We start from the raw sequence: 21,543 nt of genomic DNA, 5'->3' as shown, positions 1-21,543 counted from the left end.
CACATAAATTCTACTGTTTATTGAAAAATTATAGATATTCACTTCGTGTTATTCACTTGATCGATCGTTCTTATCGTACTTTCATATCTCTTCATAATGTTAAACTGGAACTTGTGGTCTTTTCCTAGCCGATTATAGAGTGTGTGTGTGTGTGTGTTCCCCCCCCCCCCCCCCCCAAAAAAAACCTTACGCTGTCTTTTTGAGATTAATTTCAAGAAATTTTCGAGTAACTAAGCTTTATTCACTTCTCTACGTGAATCATTCTTTGTGATTCCACTATTCATAGCTAGATTCATTAGGATATCTAAAGTAACTAGATTCTTTGCAAATGCAATATGGCATATTAATTTTTTCTTTTGCTGCCTTCCTCTTCTAATTTCTCTTTTGGAATCACGTCATTATGCGGAAGGGGCCAACCGTAACCCGAAACACCTAAGTTGTTGTTCTGTTATTTTCCTCAATCGTCGCCACCTCCACTTGTTGAGTTATATTTCCATTACTTATCTGTTTTAGCATGACTACATCCATCTTTGCGTCCTCTTTTCAGCTTCATTCATCTTATGGACATCTGACTTTTAATAACCCAACCCTTGGAACCGTAAACATAGACAGTTGAATTATTTCGTGTAGGACTAGCCTTTTAACCTTACTGGAATCTTCTTATCACAGAGAATTTTTGTAGCACATCTCCATTTCATCCTATAAATGTTATGCCCTAGATCCAATCGAATTAGGTTGTAAAAACTTTTAATATGTTTAATGCATTTGATATTGGCGAGATCTATTATTTATTTAAATTAGTTTTGTGATAAATAATATTAAATAATAGAATCCGAAGATCCAATTTTAAGTGATCTGTTAATGACAAGGAGTTGTGATTGTGAGATACAAATTACATATAATTGGATCTTGAATAAATCGTGATCGTAAGTAATAACGAGATAAGGATATCGTTAATATAGTTAGACCATCACGTGTAGCATTTCTTACTTGTAAAGTAAGTAGCTGATCTCACGAGCTAAAGTGTGGTGACACTTAAATGAACACGTGGATGTTTTGTTATAGAACAAAACATTGGAGACCCGCTAAGAGATTCCATATGGATAACTATCTGAATGTCAGTGGTTAATCTCTAACGTTCGGTAATGAAACTGGTCCTACAACTTGAGGTCATCATAGTACCTTATATGAGGACAGTCATATTTTGACGGTGTTGGATGTTGCTCTGCCAAGGGCCGCTAATATGACATCGTTCGGGTATGTCAAGAACTATATGAAGGTTGTGAATGATCAATAGAGGATTCGTCACTCTTAAATAGTAAGAGATTGTGATCTTCATTTCATTCAATTAAGTCAATAACAAAATCCTTGGCCAAGGTGCACATATAAGTCGAAAAGAGTTTTCGACTCATATTGACTTAATAGAAGAATGAAAGATATGATCGATAATCGAGATTGACACACTTTCATATCTCGTAGTTGATCGGATCATATTGATGAAGAGATTATAATTTCATGGTAAACGAACAGTTTTAGTTCTGTCATACCAGGTGACATTTCCCGTCACATGTATTGCCCTGATACATTGCTAAATATCAATTTGGGACGACGATTGCCAATCTGTGATAAATTAAAAGAGTGTTTAATTTATTAGTTTTGATTAGATCAAAATAATATTTCACGTCGTTAGTCATCGTGGTCGGAAACCTAATGGGTCGCACACAAAAGAGAATTGATAGGTTGCAAATTCCCAATTGATTAATTTAACAATCGTTGGATAAATTAATTAATTGAATTTGTTATTTATATTCCCGAATTAATTAGTTGGATTGATTAATTCACGGACCGAGTTTAATTAAATGGATTAATTAAACAATGGACCGGATCGGGACGAGCCCGTTTGGGTTTATATAAATACATGACTAGGGTTTGAGGTCCAAGTGATTTTTTCATTATTCTTGCTGGTACAAGAGGAAAACCCTAGCAGTTGCAGTCTATTCTCTGTGTGGATTTCATTGGAGGTTGGACAATTGGACAGCTGTGGGAGGCAGATTCAAGCTGCTGGAAAGGAATAACGTGAAGGAGTTTGCAAATTAAAAGAAAAGGTATATTTCTTAGCACAGTTTTTATCTAAATACAAAGCTGAATTCTGAATGGGAATTGAAATTTGTTAAATTCCGCTGTGCATGTTTAAGTAAATTCCCAACAGTGGTATCAGAGCCAACGTTGGATTTGTTAGGAACTGTTTTACGTGTTGATTAAATTAAATGTTAGTTTAATCATGTTCATCCCTAAATCTAGCAAATATAGTTTTAATTTTTTTTAGAATCTGTTCTTGAAAAACACAAAAAAAAAAAAATTTAGGTCGAGGCGGGCGAAGCCCTGCAACCTGCAACGTGAGGCACTGCAGGTGCTGAAACCGGCAGCGCGGCGCCGCTGGTTGTTTCCACCGGCGCCGCCACTGGAGGAGAATAAAAAAAATAAATTTTAGGGTTTGGTGGTGGAGACGGGTGCCTCTATTGCAAATAATGTAATTAGAGGCCCCTAGTTGCAATTACGAAAATGGGGTCAATTTGCAATTTTAAAATGAGTGACCTATTCTGTAAATTTTGAGTTTGGAAGGGTCTGCTGTTAATTTCCAATTTGGGTCAAATTTGTAAATTTTCAAAAGGTTTTGATTTTGAATTTTGAATTGTTTTAAAAATGAGTTTTAATTGGGTTTGACCCATACCCTAATTTTGACCCAGAATTAAAATTTTATTTAAAATTTGAGAACTTTTATATTTTTGTTAAAATTAGATTTTAACTTAAATATTTAGTTTGACCCTTAATTGAATTTTATTTTGTTAGGGAATTTTGTCCTAATTTAAAATATTAATTCAATTTTATTAGAGTTGGACTCTAATATTACATTAATTGAAATTTGTTTTCAATTAGCACCACTTCCCAATGTAAATTAGAACTTAGAGTATGACTCTAATTTAATAATTAATTAAAATTCGATTTTGATTAAATTACTTCGCCCAATAGTTATGGAATTAGAGTTGGACTCTAATTCGGGATTTAGTTAAAATTTGGTTTTAATTAAATAGGCCTGTCGATTAAATTAATTAATTAATATGATTAATTAATTGTTTAATTATCTCAATCCCAAAATTTTGAATTAATTTAGACGACTATAATTGCTAGATTTATGAGACATTGCATATAATATTAGATATTATACATAGGAAACATTTATGTGATGAATGTTTATGGATGATTATGACTCGACTATATGGATATGTTGAATGGTTGATTTACTTATTGTTGTTGTGGGCCTGCGAGCTCTTTATTATATTGGACCTGGGAGTCCATTATTATTGTTATTATTATGGGTCTACGAGTCCGATTTCTTCTAGGCCTGCATGCCAACTAGTATAGGATACATGTTGCAAGTTCGGCTAATTGGAGGCGCAAGAAGAGGTGGACACCATGGAGATGGTGTATTGGTATTGATCCAATGCTATACCCTTTAGGAATTGACCAACTAGTTTTCCTTTTGGCTTGGGAAAACTAGATAGAACAAGTCAATAATCATCCATACTATTAATTATATATATATATTTGCATAGTAGATGTATGTTTAAATATATGTATATATAATTACTTGATGAGACCATTGCACGTTAAATCCCTCGTTAAAAATATTAAGTTAGTATTATTTGCTTTCCATCATTATAGTGAAAAACGAGAATCCTAAATCGACCTTAACTTGTTGAGTACATTCAAGGCTGGTCTATTAGGGATATGTTTGACACTATGAAATATTTGATATTTCTGAATGATGGGTTTGACTTAACTAAAATTTATCTTTTGTTGAGTACACTCAAGGAGATAAGTTCTAGAGGCATGTTAAGCTAACACATAAGATGTGTGAAGACAAAAGAGTTGTCAGTTTAATGATCTGGGAGTTGTATGGAGATACAATTGATAATAATATCTACCCAAATGTTTTATTAGGATTTGTTGAGTACACTCAAGATCTCGATACAACGAATGGTATCCCAGCCCATTGGGAATCAAGTGTGGATTCAAATAATTTATGTATGAGGGTCATGAATTTATTTTAAACAGTGGGAGCACATTTAATTAAAGTCCATATTGAATTTATGCACATGCATTATAATACATATTAATTCTATGTTTTTCGTCATTTACAGTTTTTTGAATCATGAGTAATCATATGAATTTGAGAGGCATACTGGATGCCAACAAACTGACCGGACCAAATTTTCTCGATTGGCACTGTAATTTGAGAATCGTTCTCAAGCATGAGAAAATTGGATATGTACTTGAGTAGTCTTTTCCAGTGGTGCCTACTGAAAATTCCACTCAGGAAGAGGTGGTTGCGTACAACAAACACAGTGATGACGATAACACTGCAGCATGTGTGATGCTTGCAGCTATGTCACCTGAGTTGTAGAAGCAACATGAGGGTATGGATGCTTACACTATGATTTTTCATCTCAAGGAGTTGTATGATGAACAATCTCATGTGGAGAGGTATGAGACCTCTAAACAACTATACCGGTGCAAAATGGCAGAGGGATCATCAGTCAGTGCTCATGTGCTGACGATGTTTGGTTTCATTGAAAAACTGAGTTCACTGGGTTTTATCATGGATCATGAACTAAGTATTGACTTGGTTCTGCAATCTCTGCCAGATAGTTATTCACAGTTCATTATGAACTTTAATATGAATAAGATCGAATGTACACTCCCTGAGTTGTTTAATATGCTTAAAACTGTGGAGCCCAATGTCAAGGCTAGCACTGGGCATCTCTTAGCTGTTCATTCCTCCAAGGGAACTAAGAGAAAAATCAAAGGAAGTTTTAAGAAAATATCCAAAAAGGCTAAGGGCTATAACAAAGCAGTCAAAGCAGGCAAGAACAATACCAAATCTGATGACCCATGCTATCACTGTGGAATGAAAGGTCATTGGAAGAGGAACTGCAAGGCTTACCTCGCAAACTTGAAGGGAAAGAAGTCTTCTGAAACTTCTACTTCAGGTATTTTTGTTATCGAGATTAATAAGTCTACTTCATTAACTTCTTAGGTATTAGATACCGGATGTGGATCTCATATTTGTATAAATATGCAGGGACTAAAGAGAAGTAGACCACTGCAGAAAAGAGAAGTTGACCCGCGCGTGGGAAATGGAGCAAGAGTTACTGCATTAGCTGTAGGGACATACTTCTTACCACTGCCTTCAGGCTTAGTATTAGAATTAGAAAATTGCTATTTTGTTCCCGCCATTACTAAGAACATTATTTCTATTTTGTGTTTAGACATGAATGGTTTTTCAATTAATGTTAAGAACAATCGGTGTTCGTTTTATAAAGATGAGATCTTTTATGGTTGTGGTGTGTTGCAAAATGGAATTCATATTCTTGATACTGAGTCGTCTATTATAAATATAGAAAATAAAAGGCATAAAAGTGATAATCTAAGTAATACATACCTTTGGCATTGCAGATTGGGTCATATTAACGACAAACGCATTTCCAAGTTACATAAAGGTGGATACTTAGGGTCAACTGATTTTGAATCATTTGACAAATGCGAGTCGTGCCTGTTAGGCAAAATCACCAAGTTCCCTTTTATTGGAAAAGGAGAAAGAACCACAGAACTGCTGGGACTAATAATACTGATGTATGTGGACCCATGTCAATAACTGCCAGAGGTGGTTTCTCTTACTTCATCACATTCACTGATGATCATTCTAGATATGGTTATGTGTATCTGATGAAATTCAAGTATGAAGCACTTGAAAAGTTCAAGGAATTCAAACTTAAAGTAGAGAAACAAACTGGTAAAAATATACTCATGCTGAGATCAGATCGAGGTGGAGAATTTTTATATTATCTTAAAGAGAATGGGATTCTCTCGCAGTGGACTCCGCCATATACACCGCAACATAATGGTGTATCTGAACGGAGGAATCACACTTTGTTAGACATGGTGTGATCTATGATGAGCCATGCAAATATCCCAAAATCATTTTGGGGTCATGCACTAATTGCTGCGTGCTATACACTTAATCGTATCCCATCTAAATCGGTTGACAAAACTCCATACGAGCTATGGAGAGGAAAAAGACCAAACTTATCTCATATGAAAGTTTGGGGCTGTGACGCCTATGTAAAGCGAAATGAATCAGATAAGCTTGAGGCTAAATCTGACAAATGTGTATTTGTGGGATATCCAAAAGAGACAATTGGATATCAGTTTTATAATCCTGTTGAGAAGAAGGTGTTCATCTCAAGGCATGCCATATTCCTAGAGAAAGAGTTTATTTTAGGAGAGGGTAGTGGGAGCAAACTAGAACTTGAAGAAGTTCAAGAATCCACAGTTACTGTTGACCAATTAGATGAACTTGAGTCTGATCCCACACCTGTTGATTGACAGACTCTTGATCAGGATGTAGAGAACCCTGAGGACACTCCAGCTCAGTGTAAATCAAGTAGGATCATTCGACCTCCCAGAAGGTATGAATTCACGATTACTAATCAAGTATTATCAGTCGAGGATGATGAACCTACAAATTACGCAGAAACAAAGTCAAGTGTTGATTCGAAGAGATGGCAAGATGCCATGCAATCTGAAATGGACTCAATGTATGAGAACAAGGTTTGGACCTTGGTCAACCTTCCAGGTGGGATAAAATCGATAGGTTATAAATGGATTTACAAGAAAAAGGTCGATATAGATGAAAACGTCCACACATACAAAGCAAGGCTAGTAGCGAAGGGTTACACACAAAGACAAGGTATTGACTTTGATGAAACTTTTTCGCCTGTAGCCATGCTAAAGTCCATTCGGATTTTGCGTAAAATAGCTGCATACCATGATTTTAAGATATGGCAAACGGATGTCAAAAACTGCTTTCCTTAATGGAAACTTACAAGAGGAGGTGTACATGACACAGCCTGAAGGTTTTGAATCCAAAGGAGCCAACAAAGTATGTAAGCTAAATCGATCCATTTATGGATTAAAGCAAGCCTCTAGGAGCTGGAATCTTCGTTTTGATGAAACAATCAAAAGGTTTGATTTTATCAAAAATGAAGATGAACCGTGTGTTTATAAGAAAACAAGTGGGAGCGCGGTCATATTCCTGATATTATATGTCGATGACATATTATTAATGGGAAATGACATCCCAATGCTTCAATCGGTAAAATTATTGTTGTCAAAGAATTTCTCCATGAAAGATATGGGAGAAGCAGCATATATTTTGGGAATCAAGATCTATAGAGATAGATCTAAAAGATTACTAGGCTTATCCCAATCTTCGTACATAGATAAAATCTTGAGAAGATTTAATATGGAAGAGTCTAAAAGAGGATTATGTCCCATGTTGCATGGGATTTACCTCTCAAAAGATATGTGTCCTAAAACACATGATGAAAGGAGTCACATGGATAAGATTTCTTATGCTTCGGCGATAGGATCTATCATGTATGCGATGCTATGTACAAGACCAGATGTTTCATATGCTCTAAATGTTACAAGCTGGTTTCAAGCAAACTCTGGTAAGAAACACTGGATAGTGGTTAAGAACATTCTTAAGTACTTGAGAAGGACTAAAGATGTGTTCTTAATCTATGGAGGAAATGAACTGAAAATTCATGGGTATACTGATGCTAGTTTTCAAACTGACAAAGATGATAGCAAGTCTCAGTCAGGATATATGTTTACTCTCAATAATGGAGCGGTTAGTTGGAAAAGTTTCAAATGGGAGACAACCGCTAATTCAACAACAGAAGCCGAGTACATAGCTGCTTCTGAAGCAGCAAAGGAAGCTGTGTGGATCAAGAAGTTCATTAATAAACTTGGAGTCGTTCCTAGCATTGTTGATCCCATACCTTTGTATTGTGATAACAATGGAGCCATCACGCAAGCGAAGGAACCGAGGTCTCGTCAACGATCCAAATATGTGCTAAGGCGATACCATCTCATCAGGGAGATTATACAAAGAAATGACTTAATGATAGAGCGAGTTTCCACAGACGATAATATTGCAGATCCACTGACAAATTTGTTGTCACAACAGAAACATGATCGTCATGTGGATGCTTATGGTATTAGATACTTGAGTGATTGGATCTAGTGCAAGTGGGAGTTTGTAAGTGTTATGTGATAAGTGTGTTTTTACACACTTATTTAGCTCACAAACATGACTTAAACATGGACAAAGTAGTTGAATTGTGACTTAATCTTGTTAAATTCATGCAATGTAGGTGTTTCTATGGAAAAGATGGAATTTAGAAGAAAAGAGCCGAAAAAGGACCAAAACAGAACAAAGCGATAGTTCGGGGACCAAAGGTGCAAATATTGGAAAGTTGAGCTAAAGTGCAGAATTAGAATGAAAATATACCAAGTATGAGATCGAGGATGATACAAGACGATTGGAGGAAGAAAGAAGTAACATTGGACTGAATTGAAGAAAAGTGAAAGATGAAGGACTAAATTGTAATTAATCAAAAGATGAGCCGAGCAAATGATTAAGGAATTGATTGACCCAAACATCAATTAGGAGTCAATATTTGATAATGGAACAAAGGAAAGAAAGAAAAGAGATCAAGAAAAGAGAAAACGGAGTTTAGGGACCAAAATGACAAGGTTGTAACTTTACAACCTTGCGGCCGCATGAAACAATACCATGCAGCCGTACATGGTGTTGCAGGGTTTTAATTGAGCAAAAAAATTGAACCATGCGGCCGCATGGTTTAACACCATGCGGCCGCATGATCTTATTTTCAAAAAAAAATCTAAACTTCCGTTTTTAATTAGAACTCTTTCGGGGCTCCATGAGAACATGATATAAAAGCCAAAATTCATCAAAAGTAGGGCAGAACGTCCAGGGAGAAGAAGAATACAACTTTTGGAGGCAAGGAACACGAACTTGAAGCCGATTTCACAAGGATTCAAAGGGGTTTTCAAGGTTTTATTCAATATTTCAGATTTCAAGAACTTTCAAACGGGTATTATTCTTTCTATTTATTAATTTCATTTTTTCTATAATTATAAATCTTCTAGGCTAGGTTTTCAATTACTAGGTGATTGATGAACCGTTGTTTGTTATTTTAATTCTATATTTCATGAATTTAATATAAAGACTCGTTTGGATAATTTGATTGATTTACATGCATTAATTTTCTTCCGCAGTTAGTGGCCAATGATTGTGTGAATGTTGATGACTTATTTCTTACATTCGAGAGAAGTGGAATAGATTTGATAAGGTGTAAATTAACATAGGGTCCAATAGGGGATAGAGATATACCCCTATGCTTTATGCAATTCTTAAATTGTTCACAAAACTACATGCATTCTTGTATGTTTGCATCATCCATATAGATATAGGCTAGTGTACTGCAAGAATAGGTCTAATATATATCGAGGGAGTATATTGGATAGAATTAGGAACATTGAATTGGCAAATTTTCATCGAATCATTAATTTTATGAAATTAGGGTTTTTATAACTTCAATTGGGGATTCGTGATCCTAGTGACTTTAGTTTGATTCATTTTAATAAATTAGCTTTTAAACTTGCTTAATTTCATTTACTTGAGTGTTTAAGTCGTTTAATTAGAGAAATTTCGAAATTAGGGTTTTCAATTGAAATTAGGGCTTTTTGCATTTAGACTATATTTTCACTCAATTAGATTCGGTTAAGGCTAGATTATATCGAATTGAACTACTCAATCGCTGAGGGACGATATTCGGACTTTTAAAAATCGACTTTATTACTTGTTACGAATCGTACACTTGCGGTAATTTTAAATCGAAAGAATTATTTCGTGAACATTATGCCCTAGATCCAATCGAATTAGGTTGTAAATACTTTTAATATGTTTAATGCATTTGATATTGGCGAGATCTATTATTTATTTAAATTAATTTTGTGATAAATAATATTAAATAATAGAATTCGAAGATCCAATTTTAAGTGATCTGTTAATCACAAGGAGTTGTGATTGTGAGATACAAATTACATATAATTGGATCTTGAATAAGTCGTGGTCGTAAGTAATAATGAGATACAGATATCGTTAATACAGTTAGACCATCACGTGTAGCATTTCTTACTTGTGAAGTAAGTAGCTGATCTCACGAGCTAAAGTGTGGTGACACTTAAATGAACACGTGAATGTTTTGTTATAGAACAAAATATTGGAGACCCGCTAAGAGATTCCACATGGATAACTATCTGAGTGTCAATAGTTAATCTCTAATGTTCGGTAATGAAATTGGTCCTACAACTTGAGGTCATCATAGTACCTTATATGAGGACAGTCATATTTTGACGGTGTTGGATGTTGCTCTACTAAGGGCTGCTAATACGACATCGTTCGGGTATGTCAAGAACTATATGAAGGTTGTGAATGATCAATAGAGGATTCGTCACTCTTAGATAGTAAGAGATTGTGATCTGCATTTCATTCAATTAAGTCAATAACGAAATCCTTGATGAAGGTGTACATATAAGTTGAAAAGAGTTTTCGACTCATACTGACGTAATAGAAGAATGAAAGATATGATCAATAATCGAGATTGACACACTTTCATATCTCATACTTGATCGGATCATATTAACAAATGGATTATAATTTCATGGTAAACGAACAGTTTTGGTTTTGTCATACCACGTGACATTTTCCGTCACATGTGTTGCCCTGATACATTGCTAGATGTCAATCTGGGACGACGAGTGTGAGTCTGTGATAAATTAAAGGAGTGTTTAATTTATCAGTTTTGATTAGATCAAAATAATATTTCACGTCGTTTGGCATCGTGGTCGGGAACCTAATGGGTTGCACACAAAAGAGAATTGATAGGTTGCAAATTCCCAATTGATTAATTTAACAATCGTTGGATAAATTAATTAATTGAATTTGTTATTTATATTCCCGAATTAATTAATTGGATTGATTAATTCACGGACCGGGTTTAATTAAATGGATTAATTAAACAATGGACCGGACCGGGCCGAGCCCGTTTGGGTTTATATAAATACATGACTAGGGTTTGAGGTCCAAGTGATTTTTTCATTATTCTTGCTGGCACAAGAGGAAAATCCTAGCAGTTGCAGTCTATTCTCTGTGTAGATTTCATTGGAGGCTAGACAATTGGACAGCTGTGGGAGGCAGATTCAAGCTACTGGAAAGGAATAACGCGAAGGAGTTTGCAAATTAAAAGAAAAGGTATATTTCTTATCACAGTTTTTATCTAAATACAAAGTTGAATCCTAAATGGGAATTGAAATTTGTTAAATTTCGCTGCACATGTTTAAGTAAATTCCCAACACATCCACCCTCACTAAATCCTATGCATTACATCCACTTCTGTCGATCTATCCCTCCTTGTTAATATTCGAAGGTGGATACATGAAACAATGAACAACATGATGTTCTAATAGTTCGTTATTATCCTTATTTCTGCACTACTAAATATGCATTTTTAGGCGAATACTAGATCTCCAACTTTTTCATGTTAATTTGTTCTAAAGTTTTGTTGTGAATGATCTTGAACAATCAATTCTCATGACAAATGGTAAGAAGGGTAAAACTCTTATTAATTGGTTCAGATGAACAGCTCGCTGAGTTCTATATTTCCCATCTCTTTTTATCCCATCTCTGGTTCCCTAGGTTCACCTTTGACTTTCATATCGCCATTTTTCATCATTTAACTTATGCTTTGCAAGTGATTTACATTTTTCTTGTTGTTATGGCAGATTTTTCACTTGCGAGTCAGCTACTTATTCTCAAGAGATGCAACGATAACAAGGTAGAAGAAGATCTGGGTCCACCCCTAATTTAAGCATCTTTCATTTTCTAGTTGTTTAGATGTAAGAAATGAATATCCATATCCTTTTACAAGTCCAAAAAAAGTACTCATATAAGTACTAACATTTTTAGGAGACCACTGCAGAAAAATTGTTATCGCCTTTTATAGGTTTGAGACAACCATCAGTATGTGCTTCCCAAGGCGTCAATGCTCTAAGCGGCAAAGTAACAGTTCTCCAGCGATTCAAATTCTCTTTGAATCAAAATTCTTACATGAAAATTGTCAGCCATGGTGTCTCTATTGATAGTCATGTGTCACTTTTGTTGTCACTTCACTTTGTAATAGCGCAAGTATTATATTAGCTTCTGTATGGTCATCTTTTTGTTGCTTATCAAAGCATGGTCAATCTGCCACAAGGTAAGGGTAGTTGGTAGAATAGTTGGTGATTGAAATGTGATTGAAATCCTTTTGCAATTTATAGTAAATCAGTCGATCATTAGCAAAATATATATATGAACTGAATAATTTTCACTTCATTTTCCTCTTTGTATTTTTAAAATCTGTCAGTGGTATCATAGCTCCTAGAGATCTTAGAAGCAAAATCTAGTAGGAAAGGAGAGAACGAGTAAGGTAACCTCCAACAAAACCATATATTCAGTCGAGTGATTATTCAAACTAGGAAGGATGGCTTCAACCGGTTTTTCAGCACCATTACCATCTATTTTCACTAGAGAAAACTATGATTTTTGGGCTGCAAAAATGAAGGCCTATCTCAAAGCCTACGACCTGTGGGAAATCACTGAGACAGGGATGGAACCACCTCCACTTAGAGCCAATCCAACCATAGCTCAACTCAAGCAACATAGTGAGGAAGCAGCAAAAAAGTTCAAGGCACTCTCCTGCATTCAATTTGCCGTGTCTGATGAAATTTTCACTAGGATAATCACCTGTGAAACGGCTAAGGAAGCTTGGGACAAGCTACAAGAGGAGTTTAGGGAAAATGCTAGGACTAGACAAATGCAAGTTCTAAACTTGAGGAGAGAATATGAAAGTTTGAAGATGAAGGAGGCAGAAACTGTGAAAGAATTTTATGATCGGCTGATGAAGGTTGTTAACAAAATCAGGTTGTTGGAGGATGATTTACCAGATAGAATAATTGTTGAAAAGGTCTTGATAAGCCTACCAGAAAAGTTTGAGGCTAAGATATCATTACTTGAGTATTCAAGAGATCTTTCTACCATCACCTTGTCTGAGCTAGTTAATGCACTTCATGCCACTGAACAAAGAAGGCTGTTAGGGTAAGAAGAGCATGTTGAAGGGGCTTTGTTTGCTAAGGAGAAGAAAAAAGCACCAGCAAGCTCTGGGGTGAAGAAACCAGGACTAGAAAGAAAAAAGGGAGAAGGCAGTAAGTCTGCTGAGAAGACTAGTACATATCCACCATGTCTCCATTGCAAGAAGTCAGGTCACTCACCTAAGTGGTGCTGGTATAGGCCAGGAGTCCAATGTCGAAATTGTAAGCAATTTGGTCATATGCAAAAAGTGTGCAAGACTAAAAAAGAAAGGCAGGAAAAGCAGCAAGCTTAGTTGGCAGATGACCACCTTCAACCTCAGGAGTAGCACCTTTTTATAGTCAACAATTTCCTAGCCTGCAGCAATGATAAAACATGGCTATTGGACAGTGGATGCACACATCATATGGTTTCTGATTCAAGCATTTTTGTTGAATTAAATCGTGCATACAAATCAAGAGTGAAAGTGGGCAATGGAGAACATGTAAAAGTTGAGGGGATTGGAGTGATTGCTGTACACACTCCATCAGGTATCAAGCATGTTTCTGATGTTTTATATGTACCTGACATTGATCAAGATTTGATAAGTGTGGGTCGTGGCTGCACTATATTTGATCCTACTGGGAATGAGGTACTGACAGTACAAATGAAGCAAAGAAACTTCCCTCTAGATTGGAATATTATGACAACTCTTGCATACACCAACACTGAAATAGAATCTACACTGTGGCATAAACGTTATGGACATGTTAATTACACTTCACTTAAACAATTAAACCTACAGAAATTGGTTGAAAGTCTGCCTAATATTTTTTTTTTTTAAGCAAATACCACTAGTGTGGTTTATTTTATATAATGAAAAGCGGGTAAACAAATAGAGGAGGGGGGCATGGACCTGACCTCCAGCAAATGTAAATTGTAACAAATATTTGAAGATAAAATGCAATCACAGTAAACAAGACACGAATAAAAACTAATGAAAGGTACTCAAGGGTATTCCCGAGGGTAAATCTTCGGGTGGTAGTACATAGACATTGATCGAGTCATGCGTCTGGTTTGAAACATTTTCGGATCATAGTAGTCTGCGATGTCTGGCTCGCTCGTTGGAGAGGGGTCTCGCCTGCGTGTAGGAGCCTGCTTTGGTGATAAGTACTGTTCAGATGGTGGTACACTGAATGTCGGGCGAAAAGCGGGTGCATCTGATCTCATTGTACTAGTCATAGGTGCGTCTAATCTCATGGTGTTCTGTGCTACGACATCTGAATCGTGGGAGATTGACCTGCTTGCTGTAGGGACATCGTCCTCTGCATTTTGCGTGCAGTTTCCAAGGCCCATGCCATCCATGTCTCTCTGTATATGTTCTTTCACCTTATTGTGTGTAGGAGCTGTGATAGAAGGACTAGGTGAAGGTGTATGCGTAGGAGTCTTACTCACAGAAGGTCCCTCTCCAAAGAGCTTAAAAACCAAGTCCTCAATAGCAAATCTCATGGTAGATCCAACTTTCATTCCATGGTCCTTCTTAAAGTGATCAATCAGCATATGCTTGACACCATGTCGCTCTGAGCTGATCTCAGCCAACAACCCCTGTGCAAGAGTGGTTTGAGGAACTGTCCCGGTACCTGATCCCTGCGCTGACTGAGTACCATCTGTGTGTGTCTTCAATGGTGGAGAACTCATATGCGTCGGCTCAGGGGGTACATCAGTAGGTGATGAAGGTTGTGTTTGTGAAGTATGTCAATTGGGAAAGCTTACCAGGATGCCCTTTCCTAAAAACCAAACCAGAAGAGCTTCAATTAAATTGGAATTAGTCCACTCAGATGTGTGTGGTCTAATGAGAACTCAAACACCTAATGGTAGTCGATACACTTTGTCCTCCTTAATGATGATTTAACTAGGATGACTTGGATGTTCTTTCTGAAAATAAAGTTTGATGTAGCCACTGTATTCCAGAAATTCAAAAAGTAGGTGGAAAATGAATGTGATAGCAAGATAAAGGCAATAAGAATTGATAATGGGACTGAATATAAGTGTGAGCAATTTGACAGATTTTGTGAAGAAGTAGGGATCAAGCACCAGTTGACCATCCCTTATTCTCCCCAACAGAATGGAGTATGTGAAAGAAATAATAGAACCGTAATGGAGATGGCTAGGTGCTTGATGCTTGAGAAAAACATACCTAATGAATTCTGGGTAGAGGCATTAAACACAGTAGTGTATTTGCTGAATAGGTTGCCAACAAAAGCACTAAAGAAATTGACTCCCTATGAAGGCTGGAATGGAGTCAAACCGAATGTCAATCACTTGAAGGTATTTGGGAGCATTTGCTATACTCATATACCTAGTGTCAAGAGGGATAAATTGAGTCCTAAGGCTAAAGTAGGTATCTTGGTTGGTTATTGGATAATGCTAAAGGGTGCAGGGTATTCAATCCACAAACCAGGAAAGTGTTATCCAGCAGAGACATCAAAGTTGATGAAAGTTTATCCTGGAATTGGAAAGAAAGTAAGGTTGATAAACCTCAAGCTCCAATGCATGTGACTCAGGAAAATGATGATATTCTTATCAATGATGTTGAACAAATTGAAGTAGAACCAGAAATTGAACCAAAAGTTGAACTAGAGGCCAAACCAGTAACTGAACTAGGTGCTGAATCTGACTCAGAAAATGAGGTGCTGAGAACCAGACCTCTTGCTGATATTTATGCAAGATGTAATGCAGCCAAGCTTGAACCTTCAAACTTCAGTAAGGCTATAAATTCTTCTAATTGGTTAGCTGCAAGGAAGGATGAAATAGGAATGATTGAGAAGAATGAGACTTGGCTGTTGGTTGACAAGCTAAAGCACAAAAACGTAATAGGTGTTAAGTGGGTGTTCAAGACCAAATTAAACTCGGATGGTTCAGTTAACAAGTTCAAAGCAAGGCTAGTTGTTAAGGGTTATGCTCAGCAGTATGGTGTTGAATACACTGATACCTTTGCACCAGTAGCAAGATATGAAACAATCAGACTCCTTCTGGCTATAGCTGCACAAAGAGGCTAGAGCATTCATCATTTGGATGTTAAATCAGCTTTCTTAAATGGATGGCTAGATGAAGAGATATATATTGAACAACCAGATGTTTTTATTGCTGCTGGAAATGAAGGGAAAATTTATATATTGAAGAAACGTTTGTATAGGTTGAAACAGGCACCAAGGGCCTGGTACAGCTGAATGGATGAACATCTTTGCTGCCTTGGTTTTATCAAGAGCATAAATGAGCAAACACTCTATGTCAAGCTAATGGAGGAAGATGTTATTGTTATTTCCCTATATGTTGATGATTTGCTAGTAATTGGAAGGAATCAAAGCTCAGTTGACAGGTTGAAGCAAGAAATGAAAGGGGCTTTTGAGATGACAGATTTGGGAATGATGAGTTACTTCCTTGGAATGGAAATAAAACAAACAAGTGATGAAATTTTTGTAAGTCAAGTGAAATATGCTGAAGAAATTCTGAAGAAGTTCAGCATGGAAAATTGTAAACCAGCAAGCACACCCTTAATCCAAAACCTGAAGCTGATGAAAGAAGATGGCAGCAAGACGATTGATGAAAAGTGTATAGGAGCCTGGTAGGGTGTCTTTTATATTTAACCCTCACAAGACCAGACCTTATATTTGCAGCTAACATGCTCTCTAGATTCAGACAAGGGCCAACTGAGTTACACATCCAGGCTACCAAACGGGTTCTCAGATATATTAGACGAACAAAAGAATTTGGAATTTGGTTTAAGAGTGCTGAGAATTGTGTTTTGTCAGGTTATACCGATAGTGACGGGGCTAGATCATATGATGATATGAAGAGTACCTCAGGGTATGTATTCTACCTAGGATCAAGTCCAATTTGCTAGAACTCCATCAAACAAAAAACTATGGCTCAATCTACAGCAGAGGCAAAATATGTAGCTGCATCTGAGGCTGTAAATTAGGCTGTCTGGTTAAGAAAAGTTCTTGAGGATTTGGACTGTAAACAAGCTGAAGCTACTGTGATTTTTTGGGACAATCAATCAGCAGTTGCAATGGTTAAAAATCCGGTTTTCCATGGAAGGACAAAACACATCAAAATAAAGTATCATGCTATTACAGAGGCTCAAGAGAACCTTGAAGTAAAAATGATGCACTGCAAATCTGAACTTGAACTTGCTGATATTCTGACCAAGAGTTTGTCCAAAGAAAGGTTTGAAACACTAAGGAAATGCCTTGGTGTTTCCAACAAAAGTGTCAAGGAGGAGTGTTGATAGTCATGTGTCACTTTTGTTGTCACTTCACTTTGTAATAGTGCAAGTATTATATTAGCTTATGTATGGTCATCTTTTTGTTGCTTATCAAAGCATGGTCAATCTGTCACAAGGTAAGTGTAGTTGGTAGAATAGTTGGTGATTGAAATATGATTGAAATCCTTTTGTAATATAAAGCAAATCAGTTGATCATTAGCAATATATATATATGAACTGAATAATTTTCACTTCATCTTCCTCTTTGTATTTTTAAAATCTATCAGTCTCCTTTCAAGGTAACAGCAGACCTAGAAAGGAATATTCAATGCCATCTAGATTACCCGGTGGAAATGTATTTGTGATTGCATGTCCCAAATTTGAATTATACATGTCTCAGTCTAATAATTGCTCAAAAAATCCAAATTTCCCTTTTTAGTGGTGTTTCATAATATTCCTGTACTTCTAGAATTCGATGAGGGATGGCGTAGACATAAGTGTTGAAGAGATCCTTAGTAGATTATATCAATCTTGCCCCCTCCACTCCCCACCCCACTCCACTCCACTCCACCCCACCTCACCCAAAATCTCGCTCACATTGAAATGGTAGCTAATGAGTTGCTTATTCTCCCTTCATTACACTCAACTGGGAATTAAATATACTGTGTATATATAGTTACTTTATATATTTTACTTGGGTTGTTAATCTCACCACGGATGATTTAAAATTCTATCCTATGTAATTTGTATCTCACAATCATAACTCCTTGTGATTAACAAATTACTATGATTTGAATCTATGGACTCCATTATTTAATCCAATTGAATATTAATTAATTAAATAATAGATCTACCATAAATCGCATCAACTATATATTAAAAGTGTTTATATCCAAAATCGATTGGACATAGAGTATAATAACACTTACAAGGATTTCGGTCTGGATAAGATTTACTAGTTTACAATAGGTAGCAGGATTTTTGTTGTGAACGTTTCTCGGGATTTTGGCTCGGCAATCCTATTCGTCACTTGCGAGGTAGACTATTCGACGTGTATGATATTCGAATATTCTCGTTACTGCTGCTTGGATGGTAAAAAAAAAACTTGTTGCAGGTTCTGGATTGTTCTCTCTAGATTCCAAATGAAAATCCACCTTTAAATGAATCGCCTTCGCTCACAAGGAGGCATTCTCAGTAATCAGTGCTCTTAGACAGTGAAGAGCTTCTTTCGCTAGTGGCTATGTTTGGCAGGGGAGATAGCTATGTACATTTTTATCGAATATTCTTCCTTTTGTCATTTCAAATTAATATCAGTGTCTTCACAGTACCTCACAAGATTTGCCTTCGCCTACTTATTTTTGGACAACTTTTCAGTAATTTTAATGCAAAATGATGAAGTGGTGGTTGCCTTTGTTATTTTTCCGCTCCAATTTGTTGACCTTGAAATTATGATCAACTAATAACTCTCATCTAACCAAGACTTTCTCCTCTTAAACTTACTGATTTATGCTCAAGCAGAAGTAAGAAGAGAAATGATTGTTTGAAAGGAGAACATTCAATGTTACATGCCATTCTTGGTCCCTTGATATGCCTATTATAGGTTTCTAGTGAGGTCTAGGGTAATTAAGTCATTTTTGCTAATAACACGTGACAGTCATTGATTAGTTAGCTTCTAACTGAATCTTTTATCTTCTCACATTTTATTTATTAGTCCACATTTCCTTCATTAATTGGCTATGAAGTCCTGCTTTACATTGCTTTTCACATTTGCTTTGATAATGATTTTTATTCATATAGAATAGATGGTGAAACCATTTAAGTATATTTACTTGCTTATTTATGCTTGAGATTGATTATAGAGCCTCGCTTTACAAATGCTCACTATACCATCTTGACTTCTCACGCGATTTGATTTTCCTTGAAATGTTCTCTGGTGGATATATAGGCTCGCTAAAAATCCTTTGCAAAATATTTAAAGATAACAACATTTTATGGTGCGTTTGATTGTCAATATTTTTTATCAAAAATATGTTTTTTCCACCCAAATTCCTACTTTTGTGTTGTTTGATTGATGAATTTTTTTTTTGTCCGTTTTAAAGTCACGTGATCATATTTTCCTTAAAGCAAGAAAAATATTTTCTTTAGAAGGAGTAGGATTTTATTTTCAGGAAATTCACTCCCTCTTTTTCTCTCTACTATCTCTCATCTACCCACCAATAGAAAAAAGAAAAGTATAATATTTTTTAGGTTGAAAACTAAATCAATTAAACACATTTAATTAATAATTTCAATATAAATAAGTTCTAATCAATTGAATTGTCTAGAATTTATTTTCTTTCCTTGCAAATTTCATGCTTGCAATCAAACGCACCCTTGATGCTTAATATTAGTTCATGTTGAACTATTATTGTTATTTTAAAATGATTGTCACTGACTTAGCCAGTTTTTGATTAGTTTGTGAAAGTTTACTCTGGATATTATAATTAAGTTTGAGAAATATGGTTGGCGACACGTTAAATTAGAAGATGAAATCGTGATTTCTAATGCTTTTCCAGCATATTCTTCTCAAACCTAAGCTGTGAACAAAGTTGCTTCCTTAAATTTTTAGTTAACTTAAAAATTATCTGCCAATTCAAGTTTTTACAATTTCTTATATAAAAAAATTTAGGTCATTATTTAGAAATACAATCGTAGTGGGGATGACACTATTCCTACCCTTACTACTTGCTGCAATATTGTGCACTTGCCTTTTTCACGATTTTTTTTTTCTTTTTTTGACATTGCTGGGACTGTTTGCTATTATTATTGATTTTGTTTAGTTCTGTCTTTTATTTGAATCCTTTTTATTTTTGCTCTTTCAAGTTTCGCCTGTCCAATGCTTGACACGATCGAACCTTTAAAATTTAGTCCTTGCTAATTCAAAGATCGAACTTATATTCAGTCAGAGACTGCAGGTAAAGAAAGAGAACATCACAAGTTGTAGATCATGACGACCCTTTGTCAAGTAATCATGGTTCCCCCTCGAGCTAATAATCATTTCAATATTCCATCACTCGCTTTAGGATTGAATAATTTCCAGGTTAGGTCAGATGTGATTGGAATGGATGACGTCTCAACATCCGAGGATCATCACTACATGGCAAGACATTACCAATTTTGTACAATTTGAAGGATAAGCTATCTACGGTACTCTGGAAAGATACAAGAGATCGCACAAGTGCCGAACACATGGTTTGAAGAAGTGGTCACAATTAAGTGTGCAATGCACGAGAAGGTTGCAGGACATTGTGAAGTTGATATTCAGTCCTTTCTGCCCAAGTGATTGCATTAACCAAGAAAGTAGAATTCATTGCCTCAAACATTTAGGATTTAACCGACGTAATCCTACTCCGAGTACTGTTTGATCCCCACAATTTAAAACCTCATTTTTTTCAAAAACTTCTTTTCAATCATGCATTTTTTCGATAAAATAATTTTCCACATAAATCTAAAACCATTTTCTACATTTTAATGATATATTTTCCAATATATATATATATATTTATTTATTTATTTATTTATTTATTTATTTATTTTTTTCACTATCTTACAAACAAAAATTCTCCGAAAATTTATCATTCAAAATCTCATTCTACTCAAAAGGAGGACAGGCAAATATGGGCTGAATATATTTAGTGAAAATTGTGATGAAAATCCTAGCATGGTTAGGTGCCTGACAGACCATATAATTGACCTATCTATAGATAATGCTAACTCTATGCAAAATGAACCATGCTTTTGAGCCAGGCTCAAAGACAGGTGATTGGTGCCCCTGTCTTTGAGCCTGGCTTTGGCTCAAAGGTTTTCTCCATGCAAAATATCCTCTGTAGTTGACCCGACAATCCTGGCTGGATAAACCACCCGAGGTTCTCATGGATTCCAAACAATAGGAAAAGAAGTTGTCTCTGGAGATATAGCAGAAAAGCTTGATATGAATATTAGCAGCTCGTACAGAAGACTAACACGTTCACTTTACAAGCTATTACTACTCAAAAGTAGTGTTCATTTGTCAAGACCATCGATAAAGATTGAAGTCGGACTACGTGAGATGTCATATGAAAATATCATAAAGACATTTTAGAGGAAATGCTTCGTCCTAATGACAGCACCACACAGACCAACAAATCAGAATGATGAC

General features: G+C 35.8%; 1 protein-coding gene and 1 long non-coding RNA gene across 2 annotated transcripts; both read left to right on the top strand.

The window, feature by feature from the left end:
• Nucleotides 1–11,784: 11,784 nt before the first annotated feature.
• Nucleotides 11,785–12,027, top strand: LOC111378035. Its single transcript, XR_002699808.1, has 2 exons — nt 11,785–11,831; nt 11,963–12,027. It is a non-coding gene; the product is annotated as an uncharacterized LOC111378035 (long non-coding RNA).
• A 488-nt stretch (nt 12,028–12,515) lies between these two features.
• LOC111403317 lies at nt 12,516–13,133 on the top strand. Its single transcript, XM_023031774.1, has one exon. It carries the CDS (start codon nt 12,516–12,518, stop codon nt 13,131–13,133), a length of 618 nt encoding a protein of 205 aa, XP_022887542.1.
• The last annotated feature ends 8,410 nt before the right edge of the window (nt 13,134–21,543 follow it).

This window comes from Olea europaea, chromosome 1 (genome assembly GCF_002742605.1).
Source record: "Olea europaea var. sylvestris chromosome 1, O_europaea_v1, whole genome shotgun sequence".
NCBI classification, from domain to species: domain Eukaryota; kingdom Viridiplantae; phylum Streptophyta; class Magnoliopsida; order Lamiales; family Oleaceae; genus Olea; species Olea europaea.
The sequence above is the reverse complement of the archived record's forward strand: the minus strand, read 5'-3'. Positions and strand labels throughout refer to the sequence as shown.